The 25,596-nt window shown below is 40.1% G+C and overlaps 2 gene segments (V, D, J or C); both read left to right on the forward strand.

Annotated features, from left to right (window-relative positions):
• Nucleotides 1-25,596, forward strand: part of LOC125169083 (T-cell receptor alpha chain C region-like) — a 780,232-nt gene that overhangs the window by 295,972 nt on the left and 458,664 nt on the right.
• On the forward strand, nt 8,619-9,608 carry LOC125169088 (T cell receptor alpha variable 22-like). The segment is given in 2 exon segments: nt 8,619-8,762; nt 8,951-9,608. Coding segments are annotated over 2 exon segments (483 nt in total).

Consider the following 25,596-nt stretch of genomic DNA (forward strand, 5'->3'; position numbering starts at 1 on the left):
GTCTCACTTCTCTGGCACCTAAGCCCACTGATTACCCAAACTCCATAATCTTATTTTTTTTTTTTGCCACCGATTCCTTTCCATCAATTAAAATATTTAAGCTTTCTCATCTTAAAAAATAATTTAACACTCCCCCCCAAGCCCATACACGTCTCTCCTGCCACCAATTAACTTCTTGGCTCCCTGTTCCTTTACTGTAGCCTCAATCATAACTGCTTTCACTTTGTCTCCTGTCTTTCACTCCACACCTCCATGCATCTTGGCTTTTGTCCCAACCCTTTTTAAAATTTGTTTTCTCAGAAGTCATCAATGACCTCTTCATCTTTAAATCCAAAAGATATGTTTAAGTTGCATTAAAACACTAGGCCAATATTTCTCAAATTTTAATGTGCACATGAATCATTAAAATGAAGATTCTGGCTTAGGAAGTTTGGGTAGTGTCTGAGATCACGCAATCCAGAATAGCCCCCGGTGATGCCAATGCTGCTTAACCTACAGACCACGTTTAGAGCAGCCACTTTCTTCAGTCTTAGCTACTCATTCACTCATTCCTTTTTTGAAATCTTTCTCTCTCTGACCCTCTGCACTCCCATTTAAAATTTGAAGATCTGGGGGCACCTGTGGCTCAGTTGGTTAAGTGTCTGACTTCATTCAGCTCATGTCATGATCTCACAGTTTGTGAGTTCGAGCCCTGCATCGGGCTCTGTGCTGGCAGCCTGGAGCCTGGAGCTTGCTTGGGATTCTGTGTCTCCTTCTCTCTCTCTGCCCCTCCCCTGCTTGCACTCTGTCTCTCTCTCTCTCTCTCTCTCAAAAGTAATAAACATTAAATAAACAAATAATAAATAAAAGTAAAAAATAAATTCAAGATCTGGGAGATCTTTTGCAGTATCCTTTTATACTATTCTTTGATTATTCCACATTGTGAGCATTCCTCCTGCTGTAGGCCCTCTTTTCTTCTCAATATGTGCCCTCTCCTTTGGAAATTCCATCTGCCCCTATGGCCTCAATTCTCATTTCAGCAGCCTGACTACTCAGGCTAGACATAAGACTCTGCTAATGGTCCATTAACAAGTCTTTACTTCCTTAAAGACCTGATGGTCTACTGTTGGCAACTTTCTGGAGTTTAAAACTATATTGCACCTTCCTGGCTGGTTCCAATCCATTTTTATGGTTTTACTGACTACTGTTACCATATCTGTGCCCTCCATTCTATATAAACTTGATTCCTTACCTTTGTGGCAGATGCCTTTGCTTATGCTTTCTTTTGGTGCAAAATGGCTTTACCCAGTTGTATCTATTAAGGTTTTTCTTAACTTCTTTTTTTTTTTAATTTTTTTTTAATGTTTATTTATTTTTGAGACTGAGAGAGACAGAGCACAAGTGGGGGAGGGGCAGAGAGAGAGGGAGACACAGAATCGGAAGCAGGCCCCAGGCTCCAAGCCATCAGCCCAGAGCCTGACACGGGGCTCGAACTCACGGACCGCGAGATCGTGACCTGGCTGAAGTCGGACCCTTAACCGACTGCGCCACCCAGGCGCCCCAAGGTTTTTCTTAACTTCTTGCTGATTGGTCCCCAATTTTTTACATTTATGGGGATAATGTATAACTGATAATACACCAGTAAAATGAAGACATTAACAACTGTGGTAGGCAAATTCTAAGATGGTACCTAAGATTTCTGACCTCTGGTGTACATACCCTATATAATCTTCTCCCCTTGAATGTGGGCAGGACCTACAATATGACGGATGTCACTTGTACGACCAAGTTATGTTAACGGCAAAGGTAAAGAGACTTTGCAGATGTAATTAAAGCCCTTAATCAGTTTGATTTTGAGTTCATCAAAAGACAGAATATCCTTTGGTGGGCTTGTTACAATCAGGTGTGCTTGACACAAGAGGGCTTAGGTTTTCCTGAGATCAGAGAGCTTCTCTTGCTAGGCTTGAAGAAGCAAGCTGCTATGAGTTCTACAACTACAGGAAAATGAATTCTGCCAACAACTACTTGAGCTTGGAAGAGGGCCCCCACACCTCAGACAAGACAGCAATCTTGGTTGACTTCTTGATTGTAGACTTGTGAGATCTTGCTTAACTGTACCCAGACTTCTGACCCACAGAATATGTGAGATAAAAAATGGGTGTTGTTCTAAGTCACAGAGTTCATGGTAGTTTGGTACATAGCAATAGAAAAGTAACACAGACTTAATAAACTGGTTAATAAGTATCATCAGTTCATAGTATTTAGGGTTTGTTACAGCATAAGAAAACTTGAAATGTAATGAAATCTTACAGTACACAGTGACTTAATAGATGTTTTACAAAATTTGACTATAGTCCTAAAAATTTATGTAGCATTATCACAATGCACTGTGAATTAAAATTTGTGTGTGTGTGTGATCAACCATGCTGAGAGTAAAGACTGAATTATCTTTATTTTTACTATATAGGAAATATTGCAAATTTATTGTCAAATGAAGAAACAACTAAAAAGTATGGAGTCAAAAGAAAAAGAAACAAAAAGTATTAAATAAATGTATGAGGGAAATACGCAGTTTTCTAGATTTTGTGATATTTGTGGCCTTTGTTTAATAAAATTTGTAATTTGTTGTGATTTTCTTTCTCATTCTAAAAAATTATTTTGTGCCCGATTTTTTATTCAAAATTTTCTGTTCTTTTATAAAAACCCCCCATTTTATAAGTTTCAGGGCCTGCAAAACATAAATCCTCTGGACACAACCATAATGCTTTGAAATTCACCTATAGACAGACGGTCAGGAACAAGTCGGAAAGGTTCACAAAAAAATGTGAATGTCTCCTTAGCTCTGTTTCGCCCCTAGAGGGCACTGTTGCCTAAATTCAAAATGGCTTTTCTGTAAAAGATCAGAATAAGCTCCCAAAAACCTTCTGTCCTTACACTTTAAAGAGGTGTTCTGTCGGCATTTTTTAGACAGTGACATATAAAGAATCTCAGACAACAGGGGCAGACAGTTTTGCCCGGACATCTCTTAGCATCTCTTAGCCTGGACTGTTAGCGTCTCTTCCTAACAGTCCCGAAGAAAAAGGAATCTAAATCTATCATTCCTCCTCAACCTCAGAGCAATCTGGATTCAAGTCCCCTCAGTCATCAGATTTTATTTGTGTGTGAGGAACTTCCCAGAAAGAAAACTCTCTGGTTCTTCACTGCTTGGCCATGACCTTGGTGTTCATCTTGACGCTTGGGGTGCTTCTGTTCCTGAGTGAGTAACATTCCATTTAATTCCCTTGTCCACAAGTAAAACATTGTTCTGGTTTGATTCTGAATATAGACCTTTTGCTTTAGTGGAGTTCATTGACTCAGCACTAATGTTTCAGGAGGAACTGGAGCCCAGTCACTGACCCAACCTGACGGCCACATCACTGTCTCTGAAGGAGCCCGTCTGGAGCTGAGTTGCAACTATTCCTCTAGTGGAGCTACTTATCTCTTCTGGTATGTGCAGCACCCCAACCAAGGACTCCAGCTTCTCCTGAAGTACTTTTCAGGGCCATCAGATGCCCTAGTTCAAGGCATCAAAGGTTTCGAGGCTGAATTTAAGAAGAGTGAAAAGGCCTTCCACCTGAGGAAACACTCAGCCCATTGGAGCGACTCGGCCAAGTACTTCTGTGCTGTGAGTGACACAGCGCCTGGGACTACAGGGGGAGCTGAACACAAACCTTCTGAGACACTGTAACTTAAAGGACTCAGGGTCTCAGCCTGAGTTGTTTTCAGGAAGTTGACATGTTCTGTAAAAGAACATGTCCCCCTGCCTGTTTTTATATTATTTTTGTTTCCCTTCCCTTATGTCCATCTGTTTTGTCTCTTAAAGTCCTCATATGAGTGAAGTCATATGACATTTGTCTTTCTATGACTGACTAACTTCGCTTAGCATAATACCCTCCAGTTCCATCCATGTAGTTGCAAATGGCAAGATTTCATTCATTTGATTGCCGAGTAATACTCCATTGTATATATACACCACATCTTCTTTACCCATTCCTCCATCGATGGACATTTGGGCTCTTTGCATACTTTGGCTATTGTCCATAGTGTGCTATAAACATGAGGGTGCATGTGTCCTTTCGAAACAGCACACCTGTATCCCATGGATAAATGCCTAGTAGTGCAGTTGCTGGGTCATAGGGTAGTTCTATTTTTAGTTTTTTGAGGAACCTTCATCCTGTTTTCCATAGTGGCTGCACCAGCTTGCATTCCCAGATATTTTCCCTTTTTAAAAAAATGTTTATTTATTTTTGAGAGGGAGAGAGAGAGAGAGAGAGAACAAGCAGAGGAGGGGCAGAGAGAGAGGGAGACCAAGGATCCAAAGCAGGCTCCGTGCTATCAGTGGAGAACTGATTCAGGGCTCTAACTCATGAACTGTGATCACAACCTGAGCCAAAGTTGGATGCTTCACCGACTGAGCCACCCAGGCGCCCCTAGATATTTTTCCTTTATTTTTACCATTTTGCAAAGGCGAGACTCCTGTTTTTTGAAGTGCAGCATTTTTATCCTCTAGAGTCAGGCTTCTAGAGGAAATGAAGCTATAGGATTTGATTTTCAACAAGCTGGAAGAAGTTACTTGCTCTCGTGTCATCTGAAATAGTGATGGGCTTAGATGGTCCGGGGTTGGCCATGTGAGTTGGCATAAGGCAAATCAGAGAATTACTCTACTGAAAACCCAGGATAACTGCTTATGTCAAACTGCATTATCTCCAGATTATTTTACTAGTATCCTCAGAGGTTTCTTTCCTTAAAGAACATCAGCGCTTTGACTAAAATATTTGAGAATGGACTTAATTAGAGCTGGCATTTTAAGGATATTGTCAGGTGACCTTTGAAAGACAATTCAAAATGAAGGGAAAAGGGCCTTTTTTATCCACTGGTCCTTGATAACATTCTCAGTCAAACACAGGTCATGATGAAGTTCATGTGAAATCTTGGACTTCTTTGTTCTATGAGTGACCAGCCTTTCTTGATCAGCACACCCAGGTTACTGCCTCCCTTTTTCTCTTCTCTAATTCAATTTCTCTCATACCTGTTGAATGGACAATAATAATAAGTGAATCCTTAATCATTTTCTTTTCCTACGCTTTTTCTCACAGTGCCATTGATAAAAATTTGCAATATTCTTGAACAATTCATCAGATATTCAGTGTCTGCAGATCACCTGACTTCAGTAAAAATGTGGAGGCCTTCGGTTTCCATTCCTTGAAACTGCAAATCCATCTGCAGAGGACTCTTGTTATTTATAGAGTCTGAGACAAGGGCACAAACTAAAGCTTTATTCATATGCTTTCAAAAAGTTATTTTCCTTTTAATCTACTAAAGCTAAAAGGCAATATATAAAAAAAGAATAATCAACAGTTTTAGTAACATGTGCTTAAAACTGAAATTTTATTTAAAAATTTTAAACTTAGGGGCACTTGGGTGGCTCAGTTGGTTACGCATCTGAGTTCTCTGACTTTGGCTCTGGTTACGAACTCACGGTTCCTGGGTTCGAGCCCCACATCAGGCTCTGTGCTGACAGCTCAGAGCCTGGAAACTGCTTCAGATTCTGTGTCTCCCCCTCTCTCTTTCTGCCCCTCTCCCCTTGTGTGCTCTCTCTCTCTCAAAAATAAATAAATAAATAATACAAAAAATGTTAAGCTTAATTATGGATTTTTTTTATAAAAATAAAGTCATTCAATTTTAGTTTCAAAATCCATCTAGTTGTAAAGTAAATAACACCGGTTTTTAAGCAGGTTTAGTCTAGAATAAATACATATGGTTTTAAAATAGTATTGTTAAGTCCTGCAAAGCGTTCCAACCATCATGAAAGACTGTTATGAATACCATGCCGATATCCTTTAGAACCATAGGTGAGTACATAGATAGCAAGAAAATGGATCCTTAGCATTTCAGGAAATAAATTTCATGATGCAAGAATCTGTTGCATCCATAGCATCTGAAAGGAAAGATTGGGTTAGTGAATTGATTTTTCTTTCCTTTCCCTTAAATCTTCCCAAATTCCAAATCAAAGTCTGGAGTAGCACAGCCCACAAATTTTTCCAATATTCAAATGCAGTGTAAGAGGCAACCCTTAAGGTATGTGAATAAGGCTTTTCCTTGAGCCTAAAAGCTATTAGTAGTTACTTAAGGTTATAGACTGTGCCCAGATCCGAGTGACAGAGACACCCAAATTTTTAATACATTTATTTGTGTGTGTGTGTGTGTGTGTGAGATCAGTGGTCCCGTCCACATACTTGCTCATCTTCTCTGTTCTTTGTATTTAAAATAATGGGTCACTTGGGGTGCCTGGGCTACTAAACCTGCTTAAAAACCAACTTTTGGTTTCAGCTCAGGTCATGATCTCACAGTTTCGTGAGTTCGAGCCCTGCATCGGGCTCTGCACTGGCAGTGTGGAGCCTGCTTGGGATTCTTTCTCTCTGCCCCTCCCCCACTCATTCTCTCTAAATAAATAAATAAATTTTAAAAAATTAAAATAATGGGTTGCATTTCAAAGATCATCCATCTCTGCTTTTGTTACTGTCCACTCTTGTCACCTGCATAGAAGGCATACGGTATCACATTTTCCACTAAACTGCCTCCTATAATAGAGGCTTAAAGTAATTGTTGCTGTCTCGGTGTTCAGGTAATACTAATGGCATGTTTTAATTGCTGCATTCTCTAGGACTTGATTACATTGGGAAAGATGTTTGTCTCCCCCACTATTACCATAAGCTCCCTGAATGAAGATCTAGTGTCTAATTCATTTTTTTATTTTCCCAGGTCTAAAACACTCTTAAATATATGAGCTAACCTGTATTGAATCACAGTGAAGGTCTCATTTTTTAATAAGTTCTTGGCTAAGGGCCGCCTGGGTGGCTCAGTTGGTTAAGCATCCGACTTCAGATCTGGTCATGATCTCATGGTCTGTGAGTTCAAGCCCACGTCAGGCTCTGTGCTAACAGCTCAGAGCCTGGAGCCTGGAGCCTGCTTCGGATTCTGTGTCTCCCTCTCTTTCTGCCCCTCCCCCACTTGCACTCTGTCTCTGTCTGTGTCTCTCAAAAATAAACACTAGAAAAATTAATAAAAACATAAGTTCATAGCTAAGAATTAGATTGTTTTCATACAATTACCAAAAATTATATTACATGAAAATATTTATTTTCATTAAAAGGCACTGGGGGGGCGGGGGACTCATAGTCCAATTCATGGTATTCTCTGTCCTGTGGACACTTCTATGGCTTCAAGTCAATCCACAGGTACAGCGCCAGACAAAGATAGCTGGGCTGAGCTATGTGTGCTCTTACTGCTGAGTAAAAGGTGTTTCTTTCTTAAGGTTCTGGTCCATCAGGAGGTACTATAGGCTTTTCTAAAATCAAGACTATCCTGAGCGACCTAGTTGTGAGAAGCTGTTGAAAGACTGGAGAAATTGTCTGAGTGTGAAAATGGGGGCTAGTAATAAACAGTAAAGACGGGAGAATAATTGGGTGTGAGGAAAAACTAAATCATTATCAGCATGTATGAAACATGCTTCTTACTGAATATTCCTTTCCATTAGTAGCTTTGCCTTATTCCCTGATTCAAGTACTAGACGTTTCTAGCTGTGATGCATATATCTGTATTTACATTGTTATAATCTTTATCTGTATCATTACCTTGATCTGCCTTTATCAGAAAAGACTTCTAGATCAAACAGAGTCACATAAGGAGAGATGGAAGGTGAAGAATTCCAGAGTTTTCTGGTTTGTTTCATTTTTACTGCCTAAGAATTTTCTGTATCAGGACAAATAGGAACTTTTGTTCACAGATCCAAAATCATTTCTAAATCGTTGTATACCACCTTTTCCTTAATATTTTTTCTGTTTCTTTCCTGTCACTAGAAAACCAAAAGGAGGGAAGACAGAGAAGCTAAGGGAAAAAAGAAGGAAGGAAGTAGGAAGTAGAAGGTGCAATGAGAGCGGAAGGTAGAAGGAAAAGAGGGAGATAGAGAAATTAGAGAAAGGATTCACTAAACCGCAAGTGTGAACCACAGGAAACTTTACAGCCAAGAATTAGAAAAACAAAGTATTATGCAGCAAAGTTAATATGTAGAAATAATGTCCAAATTGGTCCTATCTTTTCCTCATAATTTACAGTCTTATTAGGTTCATTTCCCGTAACAATATTTACCACAAGTCTTGGTTATTCTAGGCCATAAATATTTCATACATTCCAATAATAGGAATTCGTTAAGTATATAATATATAACATTTATGTTCTTACTTGGCATGACTGGAATGGCTCTCATATAATTAATTCATGGGTGAGTAAATATCTTTTTGTCAGAATACTCGCCTGTTTTTCAGATTTTAGAATATGAAAATTCTTTCTATGATTCTCCTCCATTAGCTTAGAAGAAGCCTGGTTCCCTCCCCGGGGGCCTCTCCCTTTCCCTCTCCCACACTATGACTTCCAGGATTATCAGCAAGTGTCCCTGAAGTATCAGAATAATGCCCTCTGTCGCGCCCCCACGCAGCCCATTCTCAGTGAGGTTGAGGCCAGAGGGTGGGGCTTCCTGTCACAGAGCATATGGGCCCCAACAGTGTTTGTTGGGTGAGGCTGATTGGTTGCAGAAGCAGGAACACTTCCAGATCCAGTTGGTGACGCTCACGCCCCAGTGTTTAGTTTAGTCTATCTTATGGTGAAAATGTCCTGGTCAGCAGGGCAAAGCGTCCTGAAGAGGCCACTGGTCACTGTGCTGGGACTTTTGTGCACCCAGGTTTGCTGTGAGTTGAGACAGTCCCAGGTGGGAATCTGAAAGGATTTAGCAGCTGCAGTGTTGTTGAGGCAGGAGGGGGGGAGCTCACAAGACTGGCAGGCTTTCTGTCCTTCTCATAATCTATGAGACCATTTTCTAGGTTTTGCAGGTGTTGCAGTGACCATAGCCTGTGACCGTGTCTCTGTGTCTCATCAGGTGTGACAGGATTGATGGTGAAGCAGAGTCCCCCAGACCTGAGTCTCCAGGAGGGACTCAGCTGCACGCTGCAGTGCAATTTTTCCACCTCTGTGACCAGGGTGCAGTGGTTTCGCCAAAATCCTGGGGGCCACCTCATCCACCTGTTTTACATTCCTTCCGGGACAAAGCAGAATGGAAGATTACGCTCTACGACCGTGGTTGAGGATCGCCGCAGCTTGCTCTACATTTCCTCCCCCCGCACCACAGACTCAGCCATTTATTTCTGCGCCGGGGCGGAGTCACAGTGCTCCCCAGGCACCTGCAGCCTGTGCACAAACCCTCAGCAGGACTTGGCTCCTCCTCCAGCCGCAGTCAGATCCAGAAGCCCACCACACGGCGTTGGCACGGCTTAATATTCCTGACTATATCGCTGGAGTTCAAATCACAGGCACTTTTAGGTCCTACGGATTTGAGACTTTTTGGTCTTTATCTTCCCTTCTCAACCTGGGATCTCTTTTTCTGGACTTAAACCTCTGACTTGGAACATGAGTAGCTAATGAGAAGACCGACTTAAAATGAATAGTTAAGCCCAATATGCGGGATTCCAAGAGGGAAAAAAGTGAAAGGAATACAAAGAAAAAAAATCACTCCAATAAAGATGTTATTAGAGAAGGATCCAGCTTAGCTGGGTGTCTCAAGAGTACAAACCTGCCTCAATCCAATGTGTCTTAATAGACAATTGCAAATGGCTGCATCCCATCCCGATGAGGGAGCAAAAGGCAAGCTGGGGGCAAAGCACAAGCTAACATCCTGCAACCCCTCCCCATCCCCAGGTGGGATGTGTGTGATATTCCTCAGGCACTCCTGGCTGCCCAAGAACAAAGGAAGGGGAAAAGCAAATGGTTAACTCATAGAGATCACAGCCATGCAAGACATGTTTCCATGTTTGCAACTGCGTTAATGATTTATAAGGAAAAAAAAGCAACCTTCAGAAACCTATAGACTCAATTTCCTGGAGCCCTAACATCACCCTTCCCTCCATAGGATAGAAAATCTTTATATAATCAGTCACGCCTCACAACCCCCGGCAGCTCTTTCTGCCCACAGGTCCTGTCCCCATGCTATAATAAAAATACCTTTTATTTATTTATTTATTTATTTATTGGCACTGAAAATGTCTCAAGAGATCTTTCTTGCCCATTGGCTCCCGACCCCTACTTCAAACCACACCACTACTAGTCCGGCAAAGCAAACAAAAAAAATTTCTTTCTGAATGTTCATATATGAACTTGGTCACTGAACACAAAACAAATTTATCCTCTTATAGTTTTGGATGCCAGAAGTCTGAAATCATTTTCTCTGTCTAGTCAAGGTCTCAGCAGGGTGGAGCCCTTCTAGAGTCTCAAGAGAAAGAATCCATTTCCTGTTCTAGCTTCTGGAGACCAGCTGGATTCCCTGGCTCATGACCCTTTCTTGAATGATTCCAGCCTCTCGCTTCTACCACTGATGGGGTTTTGAGGTGATTGTGGGGTTGGGAGCCGATGGCCAAGAAAGAATTCTTGAATACGTCTTTGGTGCAAAAAGGTGATTTTATTAAAGCACAGAGACAGGACCCATGGGCAGAAAGAGCTGCACTGGGGTTGTGAGGAGTGACTGATTATATACCTTCAGGTTGGGAGGGGGTTTGGGACAGTGTAAGTCTCTAAGGAATTTTGGAAGCAAGGTTTCCAGGACCTTGAGGGGCTAGCTGTTGTTAGGAAAACGCCATTTATTACTGTTTAGTTAAACCTCAGTTATGAGACTTCAAATGTATATCAGGGGCATAAGCTTGGAGTATAATTGCCAACATACACTTGAGGGTAAAAGATAAAGGAGATTTGCAAAGGAATTTTTGTGTGTTTAAAGAGATTCACAGGATCCTGGGGGGGGGCGGGGGGTCAGGGTAATGTTAAGCCCATATTCCCTTTTGCCTCTAGCAAAGTGCCATCATCCAGGCAGCTGAGCTCCTAGAGGAAGGTCACTCTGTCAGTCTCAGGACTTGTCAGTGGGCTATAGGCAGTAAGGGAATTTAATTTTCATTTGCCTTTGTTTCCCACATAAACACTCAAACCTCCTTACATTTTGATGAGGGTGATATTAGGGCTCCAGGAAACGGAGTCTATAGGTTTCTGGAGATTAGGCCATGGATAAGATTGCCTTTTTCTTGCAGTTTACTAAGTTATCCATAAGCTGAAGGAGACTCCTGTCGTGTATGACTGTGATCTCTATCAGTCAACCATTTGCTTTCTTTCCTTTCCCCTGTTCTTGGGCAGCAAGGAGTGTCCGAGAAATATCACACGTATTCCTCGGACCAGGTGGCAGCAGGGGGTGGGGTGGGTGCTGTTAGCCTGTACTTTGCCCTCAGCTTGCCTTGTGCTCCCTCATCACCACTACATCTCCTTCCTCTTCTGGAGTCAAATCTCCTAATCATTCTCACAAAGACACTTGTAATTATATTTAGGGCCTATTCAGATACCCCAGGATGATTCATATCAAGATCCTTACATTAATCCAAAGTCCCTCTTGTCATATTCATTCATATATTCAAATACCAGGCATTAGGACCTAGATATGGTTGGAGGTAACCACATATTATAGCAACCCTGGGTATTCATTCCCCATCCCTTTTAGGGCTTCTTCTTCTTCTTGTTGTTTGCTTGTTTATTTGTTTGGTGACTTGACTCTTTCAATTAAACCAATTTTGTCCATGGTGTGTGGCCTCTGACATTGGTTTTAAGAGAACACAGTCTTGGGTACGTGCCCGGACATCCTGGTATAACAGTGGTTTTTAGCAAGATAACCTTGACAGACTTTTTCCCAGATCTGTGGTAAGCTCTCTGCCCCTGTTTGTATCACAGCTAGCCAAATAGCCTCAATTAAGTGCTGGCTGATTGTTCTTTTGTTTTCAACAATGCCCCAGTGGGCATACATTGCTCCAAGCCCCTTTGCAGAGGTAGTCTTTGAGATTTATCGTTGATGCTTATTCTGACCCCTGGAGGATGCTTCCTAGCTTTTTCCTGTTTTCTCTGTCAAATTCCTAGTTTATGATTTGCCTTATTGCTGTTCTTGAGCTACTGGACTTCTATAATTTCTTATGACCAAAATCTCCACTGTTTTCAACAGTACCCTTAAACTTGAGCTTCCCAATGCTATGTTCCAGATAAAGTCTTCTCGAGGGGAGAGCTCTGTTCTTATAGCTGCTTCTCTCCCTGCGTATAACCTCTCTGTCACCACTCTGGAGCTGTGAGAAAGGACCATGACCTGTGTTTCTCAGAGTGATGTTCCTGCTTTAGGAACAGTGTGCTGGGTGGGAGCAGTGGCCTCTGGTCCCGACTTACCTTTTCCAGCATGGAAGCACCACTCAATGAGGGAGCTGGGGTGAGTGCAACAGGGGCCCAGTATTCTCAGTTTGTCTTGCCTGGGGTAGAGCTTTGCTGCCCCGTGAGTGGGGTGAACCGTTGCTGTGGACTTTGTGGCTTCTCTTGCGGGCAACGCAGCTTCTATAACAAAAAGCCGGGGGAGAGGAGAGGTGTTAGCAGTCAGCCTCTCTGAGGGAAGTACAGGGGAAGAAGGAGTCCTGTGTTCTTGGTTGTTTTGGGGTGATGGGGGTGAGGTTCAAGGCTGACAGCCAAGAAAGAATTCTTGAAGACATGTTTGGTGCCAAAAGATGATTTTATCAAAGCACAGGGACAGGACCTGTGAGCAAAAAGAGCAGCACTGGGGTTGTGAAGAGTGACTGGCTATATACATACTATGGAGGTTGGGGAGGTAAAGGCAAAAGTGAGGTCTCCAGAAGGACTTTCATATGCTAAAGAGGACTCCTAAGATACCTGAAGCCCTACTATTGTCAATCTCAGGTTGTTTTACCTCTAGGAAGGTATTAACTTTAGGATGGTAGGGGGTTCTTGGAGTAATGTTCTACTCTTCTTTTGCCTCAAGTATTTTTCAGTGGACCACAAGTTGTAAAGAAATTTAACTTTACCTTCCATTTCCTTCTTCTTGCCTTTGTTCCCTATGTGTTCCATCACTATGGAGGGGAGGGTAATGTTGGGGCTCCAGGAAACTGGGTCTACAGGTTTCTGGATTAGACTATTGATAAGATTGCCTTTTTCTTATAATTTACTAAAACGTTTGTAAACTGATGGGAACTCAGGTCCAGTGGTCTCAGTGAACCATTTGTTTTGTTTTCTTTCCTTTGTTCTTGGGCAGCCTGGAGTGCCAGGAATACCCTTGGGTGGGGGTGAGAGGTGGAATGCATGCCAGCTGTGCTTTGACCTCAACTTGCCTTATCCTCCCTCATCATTTGACATAATATCAGAACTTACAAAATCATCAACATTTATGGTTATGGGAAAATGAATTTCTCTTTGCAGCTCATTCTAGTCCGAATCCTGATGTTTTACTGCTTTGGACATCTGCTAAGTCACTGGTTCCAAAGTCAGATTTTTCAAAGAAGTTGTGGACTGCATAGTTATGGGTAATTGTGTCCACATAGCAATAAGATTCTTCACTGAATCACGAACATGCCATTGAAAAAAAAAAACTCAGTAAAAGATAAATTACCCAGTTTAAAAATGGGCAAAATATTTGAGCAGGCTTTTTATAAAAGAGGTAGGAATGACCAATAAGCACATTAAAAAGATGCTCCACATTGGGGATCAACAAAATATGCCCACAAACCAAATCCAGCCAGCTACATATTTTTGCAAATAAAGTTTTATTGGAACAGAGCAACGCTCATTTATTTATGTATTATCAGTGGCTTTTTTCATGCTACAATGGCAGAGTTGAGTAGTTGCAACAGAGACCAAATGGCCTGCAAAGCCAAAAATATTTATTCGACTCTGTATTGAAAAAGTCTGCCAAACTTTCTACATCCTTAGTCATCAGAGAAAGAAAGGGTAATACCACAATGAGATCACTACATAACCATTATGTCAGCTGAAAAAAAAAAAAAAAGATGACTGTATAATACTTTGGCAAAGATGTAGAACAATTGTCTATATTAGAATTTATTTAAAGACGCATTCTCTTCAATATAAAGGACTCTCCCTGATCTGATGTTGAGGTTATGGGAGGAAAGACAGCCCAAGCAGTGACTCAGCCAGCGGGCCAATTTCTGCATCTGAAAAGACCATAGGGCACGTGACATTCCACCAAGAATGTTTCAGGAGCCCTGTTGTCTCTTGGTAGGTCCCTCTTTGCAACCAAGACCTCTAAATCCACCTGAGATACATCTCAGTAAAAAAGAGCACAAGTTTCATAGAACTCAACAGGGGCAAAATTTCATTCATCCGAAGACATCACTGGCTCAAGAAGACTCAGTCACTTACTTCCGTGCTCTAATTGACCCAGGGATTTCTGAACACAAACTGTTAAGAAATTGTGGAAAATCATTTAGTGTGACTTTTCTATATGACCACCAAGAGGCAGTGCCGCTTCAAAGAAGATTAACATTTGTCTCACCCACACATATTCATCAACTAGCTAGAATTAATCCTTAAAAATTTAATCAACTATTATCTCCTACTTTGCTTCAATTTGTATCTATTAATCATCTGCATGTATCTACGCATTTAACTATCTACCTATCCATCCATCTACCTAAATAGTATCGGTGTTTAGTCTAATAGTTTGAAAAATATGACTTTGAAAAGCAACACTTTTTCTAAAGCTTATTTATTTATTTTGAGAAAGAGAGTGCAGAGGGAGGGGGAGAGAGAGAGGAGAGAGAGAATCCCAAGCAGGCTCTGTGTTGTCAGAGCAGATCCCAATGTGGGGCTTGATCTCATTAACTGTGAGATCATGACCTGAGCCAAAATCAAGAATCAGATGCTTCACTGACTGAGTCACCTGCCCCCCCGCCCAAACAACACTTTTGAAAATAATATACCTTGTTCTTCAAGGTCAGGGCTACATTAGCTTCTTTAATATGAATTTATGTTGTTTTCACCCATGCACAGCCAACCTCCAATCACTGAGTTAATGTGTGCATAGAATTCTCTTATCCCATTATTTTTACTGGGAAATCTACTGATGATCTAAGTCCTAGTTCAAGCATATCCTCCATAAGAACCCTTCTCCATCTGGGTCTAGAAGCAGAGTTCATTACTTTTTCCATCACATCGATTAGATACACAGTTCTCTTTTGTAGACTTTATTTAGCTGAACTTGAGTATTGACTAGGTTGACTGAAGAGTGTAACTATGTTTCTTTCAGAATGAGACCCAAGTGTTGCTCATTTAGTAAGCACTCACTTATATATTGAAGATACGCATTAATGAATGAATAAATGAAAACGGAAGAAACACATCAGAAATGCAACAAACGATAAGAAATCTCTTTAGAGTACTGGAGTAGAATGAGATTGGGGAATGAGGAATGGGGACTCTAATCATTGGCTCCAATTGAACTCTGATGTGTTTTCTTTTTATTAGATTTGAGATGATATCAAATACAGATACAACAAAATTTTCTCTGTGCTTCAGAAAAATTATGTCCTCCTTATTTCTTCTAATTTCTATTATTTGTAGTACCTATCACTCTTATTTTTAGGACTGCTTTTGGAACTTATCCTGAATTTCTGTCTCTATGCCCCGCCGTGTTAACGTCTAAAGCCAAACTGATTCTTCATATTTTCATATTTTACCCATTAAGACAAAATGTGAAGAAAAAGTTAAATGTTTGTTCAAACTCAGAATGAGCACTACTAAAAATGCTACGTTACTGGATGGTCAAGACTGCATATCTTCTGAAATCTGCAGAATCTTTCTATTCTTTTATGCCCATTTGGAGATCAAAGGTCCTGCAGAACAGATTATTCCAGTACTTTCCAATTTCTTTTCCCCAGGTATGTTCTTAGAAATATTTAATTTACCTGATTTATATTTTAGAAGAAATATAAAAGAAATCAAAATTGATTCAATTATTTTCTATAATTCTTTTAAGATCATATATAATATGGACACATTTAAAAGAGTGTAATAAAATTTAAGTTCCCTAAGGGGAAAGAGACCATATATTCTCTATGTTCTGCTCCATCACCCTAGCTTGTAATGTGATATTACACTTTTTGTGTGTTTTTAATAGACTTTAATTAGTATTTGTAATAAAAAAAAGAAATGCCCCACACATGCTAATCTTGTGGCTTCATAGGGGTCCATCCCTTCCTTTTCTTAAATGTAATCTTTATTGACATATAAACCTAGTGACCTAGTATATGATTTTTAACTAGGAGGTATGAGGAAAAGGAAGAGGGGTTTGGGGGAGGAGAGAAATTCTAAACTCATCCATGTGTTGGGGAAATTTTTAATTCCCAGAGAAGATATTTTCAGTGATTCTAAGTTAGGGCAAAATGAGGAAGTACTTCCTTTGACAAAAAATAGCTTTCAGTGAAAGCACTTGTGAAGGGGTGGGGCCTGTTGAAGGAATGAAAAGCAGGTGTGACCTTCAAGTTAGAGTTCTAGCAAGCTAGGAAGAACAGAGGACCAAATGAGTTGTCTCGGATCTTTGGTGTTGGGAGGAATGGACAAGATCCTGAGAACATCAATTTTAATTCTATGGCTTCAACTAGGCTGTGAGTTGCAGAGGAGAAAGGCCAGGATATGTCTTTAATCTGGGGGGATGAGGAAATTGGGACACAGGCAACCTCATGCACGTCGAAACTTTAAGAGGAAAATATAAATTCGGGGACCTAATGACTTTGTTATTTTTTTAAGCAGGGGTGAGCGGCCAAGAGAAGAGTGGCCAGGAGCAGGTGAAGCAGGGCCCTCCATCTCTGATAGTCCAGGAAGGAGCTTTTTCTACTCTGAACTGCACTTATGAGAACACAGCGTTTGACTACTTCGTATGGTACCGGCAATACCCTGGTCAAGGCCCTGCATTACTACTAGCCGTGTTCTCGGTTAAGCACACAAAGGAAGATGGGAGATTCACAGTTTTCGTCAGTGAAAGTGCCAAACAATTTTCACTGCACATCATGGCTTCCCAGCCGGGAGACTCAGCCACCTACTTCTGTGCAGCAAGTGCACAGTGCTCCCCAGGCACCTGCTGCCTGTACCCAAACCTGAAGCTGTGGCTCCAGCCAAGCCCTACTGTGCGGAGGAAGCATTCACACTCATGCGCAAAGTCTGATTGGCCACAAAAAATTCTCGATACATTCAAGAGGACTGGAATGATACAGAATTTATTTTCTGATCAAAGTAAAATGGATTCTGAAGGTCAACTGCAAAAAAAAAAAATGTCTCTGGAAACTCTCAAGTATTTGGAATTTAAGCCTTGAACTTTAAAATACAATAGCCTCCTCTTAACCACAGTTTCCCTTCCTGTGGTTTCAGTTGCCTGTGGTCAACCATAGTCTGGAGGCAGATGGGCCTCCTTCAGGCATATTGTCAACTAACAGTAGGTCACCATGCCTACTCCGTTCCCCTTGCTTCCTCTCATCATGTAGACATTTTATCATCTCACATCGTCATAAGAAAAGGGGAGTAGAGTACAAGAAGATATTTTGAGAGACCACATTCATATAGATTTTATTACAGCATATAAAAATAAAAATATACATGAAGTGTAGCTAAAATAGTACATAGAAGGAGATTTAATATTTTATTTTATTTTAATACCAGTGTAGTTAACATGCAGTGTTCTATTAGTTTCAGGTGTACAATAGAGTGATTCAACAATTCCATACATTACTCAGTGTTCATCATGGTAAGTGTACTTTTAATCCCCTTCACCTAGGACATTTAATATTTTAAATACTTACATTCGTAAGGAAGAAACGTTGAAAAACACTGCTGTAAGCTTTCAAAAAAAGAAGATAAAAATAAAGAACAAATTAAACCCACCATAAACTAAAAAAAAAAAAAAAAAAAGAATTAGAAAGTCAAACTGATGAACTACAAAACAAACAATAGAGATAAAAAAAATTTAAAGTTTATTTTCTTAAGATGATTAATAAAGTTGATATGTCCCTAGCTAGAATTATCAAGGAAAAAAAAAAAAAGAGAGAAGATACAAATTATACATGTAAGGAATGGAAAAGAAAACCACCCTCCAGATTCTACCCTACAAGGATAATGTAAGAATATCATTAACAGCTTTGTGCTGCTGAGTAAAACTATAGAAGTAGACCCACACAAGTGGGGACAACTGATTTTTTGACAAAGTTTCAAGGCAACTCAATGGAGGAAAGTTAGCCTTAGCAACACATGGTGTTGGGACAACTGGATGTTCCTAAGCAAATAATTGAACCTGACCTAAATCTCACACCTTTATACAAAAACTTGAGAAGAGTCTCAAAATGGATCATACACCCACGTGTAAAATGTAACACTATAATTCTTTTAAGAGAAAATATAAGAGAAAATCTTCATGACCTAGGGCTAGGTGAAGGGATTTTTGACAAGACACTGAAAGTACAATCCATTAGAAAAAATCAACAACCTAGATTTCACCAAAATTAAAAACATTTGTTCTATAAAAGTTAAGAGGATAAAAAAGACAAACCACAGATTGGCAGGAAATATTTGCAAAATACAGTTTCATCAAAGGACTGGTATTCAGAATATAAAGAACCTTCTGAACTCAATAGGAAGGAAACAAACAAAGGAAGGAAAGGAAGGAAACAAACATTTTAATCCAATTAAAAATGGGCAAAAGATTCATGCAGACGCTTCACCAAAGAGAATTTGTGGTAGGGAAATAAGCATATAAATAAGCATATGAACAGATTTTCAGCATCATTAGTGACTAGGGACATGCAGATTAAAGCCACACAGAGATACCACACCACATCTATCAGAATGGCTAAAATAAAAAGTACTGACAATACCAAGTTCTGGCAAGGATGCAGAGAAATTGGATCACTCATACGTGGCTGGTGGGGAAGTGGTACAGTCCCTCTGGAAAACAGTTTGGTAGTTTCACATAAAGTTAAACATTCACTTACCTTACAATGCAGCAATCACACCCCTGGGTACATATTTTAGAGAAACGATAAGCTTATGTTCACACAAAAATCTGTACATGAATGTTTACGGCAACTATATTTGTGATGGCCAAAAACTGGAAACCACCCAAATCTTTTTCATTGGGTGAATGGATAAATATACTGTGGTACATTCATACAATGGAATGCCATGTAGTAATAAAAAAGAAAAGACTATTTAAAAAAATTTTTTTAATGTTTATTTTTGAGAGAGAGAGACAGAGCATGAGCAGGGGAAGGGCAGAAAGAGAGGGAGACACAGAATCCGAAGCAGGCTCCAGGCTCTGAGCCGTCAGCACAGAGCCCAACACGGGGCTTGAACCCACAAACCGTGAGATCATGACCTGAGTCAAAGTTGGACGCTTAAACCAACTGAGCCACCCAGGCACCCTGGAACAGACTATTGATACATGCAACGACATCGAAGGATCTCAAGGGCATTATGCCAAGTGAAAAAAGTCCATCTCGAAAGGCTACATAATGTATGATTTCACTTACTAGATTATTATGATTCCATATATAACTTCTAATAAATTAAGCATAGAGTTATGTCATAAATGAATATGATTTTACTGCTGTTACATTTGGTATTCCAATACACGACTGGAGAGGTTACAGAAGCCAGAAACATATTTTGATATCATCTGTCTGAACAATATTTGCTGTTGTAAAGTTACCAGTTCTCATGGTTTGGTGGTAAGTAGGAAAGGAAAGGAGATAATGAGTTCCCCTTTGTCTCATGTAGGGAAGCCAAAGATCAGTGAGCATGTTTCACCTCAGAATCAGGTTGGAGGCAAGAGAAGAATCAAGATATGAATAAATATTTGCAGTCACAGCCATGATTCATAATAAATTTGTTTCAGATAAGCCAGTCAGATCTTATCACAGATTAATTTACTAAACTTAGAAATTTTGAGCAATAAATCTCTTTTTTATTTTTGTTCTTTAAATATTTTAATTTTATTTTTGAGAGAGAGAGAGAGAGAGAGAGAGAGAGAAAGACAGAATGTGAGTGGGGGGAGGGGCAAAGAAAGGAGGAGACACAGAATCTGAAGCAGGATCTAGGCTCTGAGCTGTCAGCACAGAGCTTGACATGGGGCTTGAACTCACGGACCTTGAGATCATGACCTGAGTTGAAGTCTGATGCTTAACAGACTGAGTCACCGAGGTGCCTCAGTAATAAATCTCCTTCTAATTATTGCTTTGGTATTAAGTTTTAGGCTTGTCCTTAACAAGATATAATCATTAAGTCATAAGGAAAGACAAAACAATGTTTAAGACAGGACAAAACTCCGAACTGGGTGTCATAGCACATTCAAACTTGATTTAGCCATGGGGCACCTGGGTGGCTCAGTGGGTTAAGCATCTGACTCTTGATTTCAGCTCAGGTCATGATCTTGTGGGTTCATGGATTTGAGCTCTGCATCGGGCTCTGCGCAGACAGTGCAGATCCTACTTGGGATTCTCTGTCTCCCTCTTTCTGCCCCTCCCTGCTCACTTGCCCTCTCTCTCAAAATAAATAAACTTAAAAAAACTAAAAAACAAATAAACAAAAATCTTGATCCAGCCAGAAACCACATTTCAGAGGTTGCTGCTCTATGCAGCCGAGGGACCTTACACCTCTACTGTCAGAAACCCGCAGGGCCATTTCAACAAGAGGGTCGTCTGGCCTTCATGCTGCTCTCCAGGCTGCTGTGCCCGCAGCACATGGTCTCCTTTGCTTAGTTACAAATAATCACAAACCAAGGCATCAGTTAACTGTCAGCACTCAGAAGCGAAATGGGACAGAGAGGTAGATGTCTCAACTAACTATAAACTCTCTTCGTTGCCCCACTCACTGATAAGTTACTTTGACCTTAGAATCAAGGAACTGGCAATGCTTTAGAGACCTGGTCTGTACCTTCTTTTCTAGTTGTTTGCCTTTTGGTCCTTTTAGATGAATTCATCCACTAAAACAATGAAACTGAAGAGAAGACTGACAGCTACATTCCACACGATCAGTTACAGTATACAAAACTTAGCCACCATGTGGTCTTGACATGTCCTAAGTGCATGAAACCTGTAGATATCACAACTTGTAGGAGTGGATTATAGCACTGCATCACAGAGCGATGTAGCATGCTTACCTTAACTTTATTTTACAAAACACACACACAGACCCACACAAACCACCTAGCCACAGATTTTATAAGTGAGACCAAAACCTCTGGACCAATGAGAGAAAATATGACCTCAGGACGATACTAGGACACATGATCTAATAAGTACAATTCTACTTATGGAGGCAATAGGATTGAATATCCTGATCCTTTTTAGAGTCTAATACATAAAGCTCAATGTCAGATTTCAAAAGAAAAATATTTTATTTCTGTTATAATTTCATAAAAACATAACTGAATGAATTCAGAAAGTCAGAATTTTCATCAGCCTGATTTTTTCATCATTTGATTTTGAAGGAACTTTATTCTAAAAGGTAAGCAGAATCCTAGAACTCAATAGGGAAGAAGAAAAAGAGATGTACTCATTGCTTTGAATAGGATAATGTTTCAATGAGAAAGTCAAAGATCTGTGAGGGTTTTTGTTATTGTTGTTGTTTTTTTAATCATTAGATTCTGGAAGGAGAAAAGAAAGTATAGGTTAAATTAACAACTAGTAAGTAGTTGGAGGGTCCACAGCCCATAATAAATTCCATTTCCAATGGGCCCCCCAAATTCCTCCTCTGAGAATTATCAATGTATGTCAACTGGTTCAATCTTCATTTCCCTTCAGCTCAAAACTTTCATGCTAATAAGCTTCTTCTATGCCCCCTTTCAGGTACTACCTAACTTAGCTATCAGGGAAAAACCAGTAGACAAAGTAAAGGCTTGGGGTGAGCCAGACTCTTATCTGTGCATGGACCATGTGGTCAATGAACATCAGAAACCCTATTTCCTGTTTGGGGGAGTAGCCTCAGACCCCAGGAACTATGTGTCTGTGCTGCGAAGCACTCAGACACTGCTCTCTGCGTAAGGCAGAGCTAAACACCTCTGTCCCGGGAATGTAGGCTCCAGCCTGCTGAGGGTATTCATGGCCTCTATCTACTCTGACGGGGAAGTTTCCAGAAAAGGGTAAGAATGTTAAGAATGAAAGGGCTGCACGAAGGCAGGTGGTCCTTAATGGGCATTTGAGGAAAAAAGAAAGATTCGAGACAAGCAAGCATATTATGATTTCAGTTTGGTTTCTCTTTGGGTCCTACATTAGTCTAATTCTTAACAATATTTTACTCACCACATCAGCTCTGTTTTTGGATGTTTCCCTCACGATCCAGTGTGGCCCAGGAAGTTACTCATGTCCAGCTGGCCACATCCATGTAACAGGTTCAGCAGCCCAGTTACCCTTGATCTGTCTGTATGAAACAATGCAGAGCACATGATATATTTTTTGGTACATGCGGCCTCCCAGTGGAGAGATCACTCTCCTTGTTCATCAGAGTTCTTTTGGCAAGAACACAAAGAATGGTTGCTATTCTACAAACTTCCAGAAATCAGCTAAATCCATCAACTTCACCATTTCAACCTTATAGCTGGAGGATTCAGCAAAGTATTTCTGTGCTCTCCAGGAACACTGTTTGAAGTGATCATAAAGCTGAATAAAAATCCCACAGCTCAATAAGAGACAGCCCCCCTGCTGCAGGAGCCAAGTTGAAATGCACACCTGCAACGTCCCAGACAAGAAATGGTAGTGACTGTGGTTGCTTAATCTGAGGTGTGGATCAGAAAGTTTAACTCTAAGTTAAGCCTTTTTCTATGTCATTTGGAAGCAGGTGTTGAGAGTAACTCTCTTCTAATACATTCTCAGTTTGAATTTTTGACCTAAAATCCATCATAAAGAACATGCACAAAGTCACCTGAAGTTGAAAAAACGTGCCCCATGATGATTTTAAAGTGTCAGTGTCAGTTAAAGATGCTCACACCGCAAATCTGGGTCTAGTTATCTGGAATCACCATGAAAATCATCTCCTTAGTCCTTTCTTTTTAGGCTCTGTGTCAGTACAGGTACAATCAGAGACAATTCTATGCCACATGAGTGGCGTAGAATCAGAGATTAATGATAAGGATCTGACCTCATGCAATTGCCTTAGCTGGTGGAGAAGTCTATGTAAAGCTGTTGTCTTTGCACCTAGTACTGAGCCTGGGTTTGCTGTAAATCAGTTGTGGTGATATTTGTGAAGGAAATGTAGATGTAAACAAAGGCATGGACAAACTGTGACTTATAAGAACATACCAGAACTCATGAGGACAACTGGAACCCACAAAGACAAACTAAAAAGTTCCTCTCTCTCACCTCCTTCAATCTCATAGTGTTGGGTGACCTTCAGGAGGAGTAGGTATTATTTGCCATCACCCTACATGGAGACTTGGCCCAAGACAAAGGGAAGCTGAGGGAAGAGCTGTGGTAGGAGGTGAAGGAGTCAAGAACCAACAGTAAGATGAGCCAGTAGATCGGCCGCAGCCTGTGTGAGTTACCACAGCAAAACCTTCAGAACATCAAAAAATATGGCTGCCGCATCACAACTACCTTCCAAATCTTGCACAAATGTCTTTTGTGGAAAACCTTAACCCAGAACAATACCAGGAAGCAAACTCTGGGAAACATATTTCCAGATAGTTAAGTTGAGACAGTACAAAGCTACCACAGGACCCTCCTTGTCACCTTGGCATCCGTATGTACCTCTGTCAATAACACTTCACTTTTAAGTAAAAACAGTAGCAAAATGATGCTCCCTGCTAACATGATGCCATTGTTCCTCACTCAACCAGAACCAAGATAACCTTCTCCCACAAAAAAGATATAAAGTATATTTGTCCATTTTGGGGTGATGTTTCCTCTTCTAGCCGAGTCACTCTCCCATTGATATCCCGTAGCTTCACTACTGGTACAATGAGGTATAAGATAAATTTATAGTAGTGCATACTACTACATGTAGGCAAATGGGAAACAGGAGTAAAACATGGTTAATATATGAATATATGCATATCAAAACAAAAAACAAATTTTTGTAACTACGGTAGCCTTTGTTTCTGTACACTGTCACGTGATTACAGCTGGTTATTTGTCACTACTTTTTCCGTCACTCATTCCATAACCTTTTTGCTCATAGCAAGCATCTCCTCTCACTGTTCTGTTTAACTTTCTATGAAACAAGCTCCTTATTCAGCAGCAATGTTATGTAATTCCGTAAAGTTCCGTAAAGAATTCTATAAGTCCACCACCGTGGCTTTGGCAGAAGCACACTGCAGGCACTGAACGCAAATCCATATTCGGAATGTTTATTTAAGTGAAAAAAAATCTTGCCTGTACTCAGGGACACTTGATAACACTGCGTTCTGTGAAACATGGTTAAGAATGATACCTGTGGCTGGTGCCTGGGTGGCTCAGTTGGTTAAGCATCAGACTCTTGACCTCGGCTTGGGTCATGATCTCATGGTCTGTGAGTTCCAGCCCCTGCATCGGGCTCTGGGCTGACAGTTCAGAGCCTGCTTAGGATTCTCTCTCTCCCTCTCTCTCTCTGCCCCTCCTCTGCTTGTCTATCTGTCTCAAAATAAATAAAAATAAACTTCAAAAAAAAAAAAAAAAGAATGATACCTGATTTTTCATTAGAAGCAATAGAAAATTGTCAAGAGAAGACATGTTTTAAGTCCTTAAAGAAAACAAACCTTTTAAGCTAGGCTCCTATGAACATGAAAACATATTTTGGGGTTTCTTTATTTTTAAATTGAAGCATAGTGGTCATATAATATTATATTAGTGTCAGGTGTACTCTCTAGTTATTTGACAATTACATACATTATTAGACACTCACCATGGCTAAGTGTAGTCACTATCTTTCATCATACGAAGTTATTATAATATTATTTACTATATTCCTTATGCTGTACTTTTCTTCCCTGTGACCTATTTATTTTATAACTGTAAGTTTGTAACTTTGAATCCTGTCTTTGTTAAAAATCACTGGTAAGAAGGTGGAAAATCAATGCACGGACTGGTAAACGATATTTGTGATGCATATTTATGAAAAAGGATTCAGATGCAAACTATATAAAAAGCACATGTAATTCAATAAGAACACAACAAATAAAAATGACAAAAACTTGAAGAGTCACTACAGAAATATATCAAATAGCTGACAAACATACAAAAAAGCTCTTAATATTATTATTCATTAGGGAAATGAAAATATAACCCCACCTGAGTATTTCATCTGCCCCGAGTATATGAACATAGCTAGGAGGAAATGACCCTAATAGAATAGGAGAAAATAATGATTATCTCTGGGGAAATACAGGACTGAGTGAATTTCAGAGAAACTTCCATCACTGAATCCATGTGGAGAGAAACAAAAGCAGTAACAGGTCACAGACCTGGACATTGAAGGAAAGGCGGGCTTTACTAGGAAAAAAGAAACTTTGTGTTTATTGAGCTTATTATATGTTAGGCACTGCAGTATGCATTTGGATTCATTATCTAATTAAACACTGCAAACCCTATGAGACAGGTTTCATTATTCCCATTTTATAACTTTTGTTTTAAAAATGTTTATTTTTTAAGTAGAGTTGACATACACATTCCCATTTTTTGTATTTGGGAAATGAGACAT

The sequence above is a fragment of the Prionailurus viverrinus genome, chromosome B3 (assembly GCF_022837055.1).
Source record: "Prionailurus viverrinus isolate Anna chromosome B3, UM_Priviv_1.0, whole genome shotgun sequence".
NCBI classification, from domain to species: domain Eukaryota; kingdom Metazoa; phylum Chordata; class Mammalia; order Carnivora; family Felidae; genus Prionailurus; species Prionailurus viverrinus.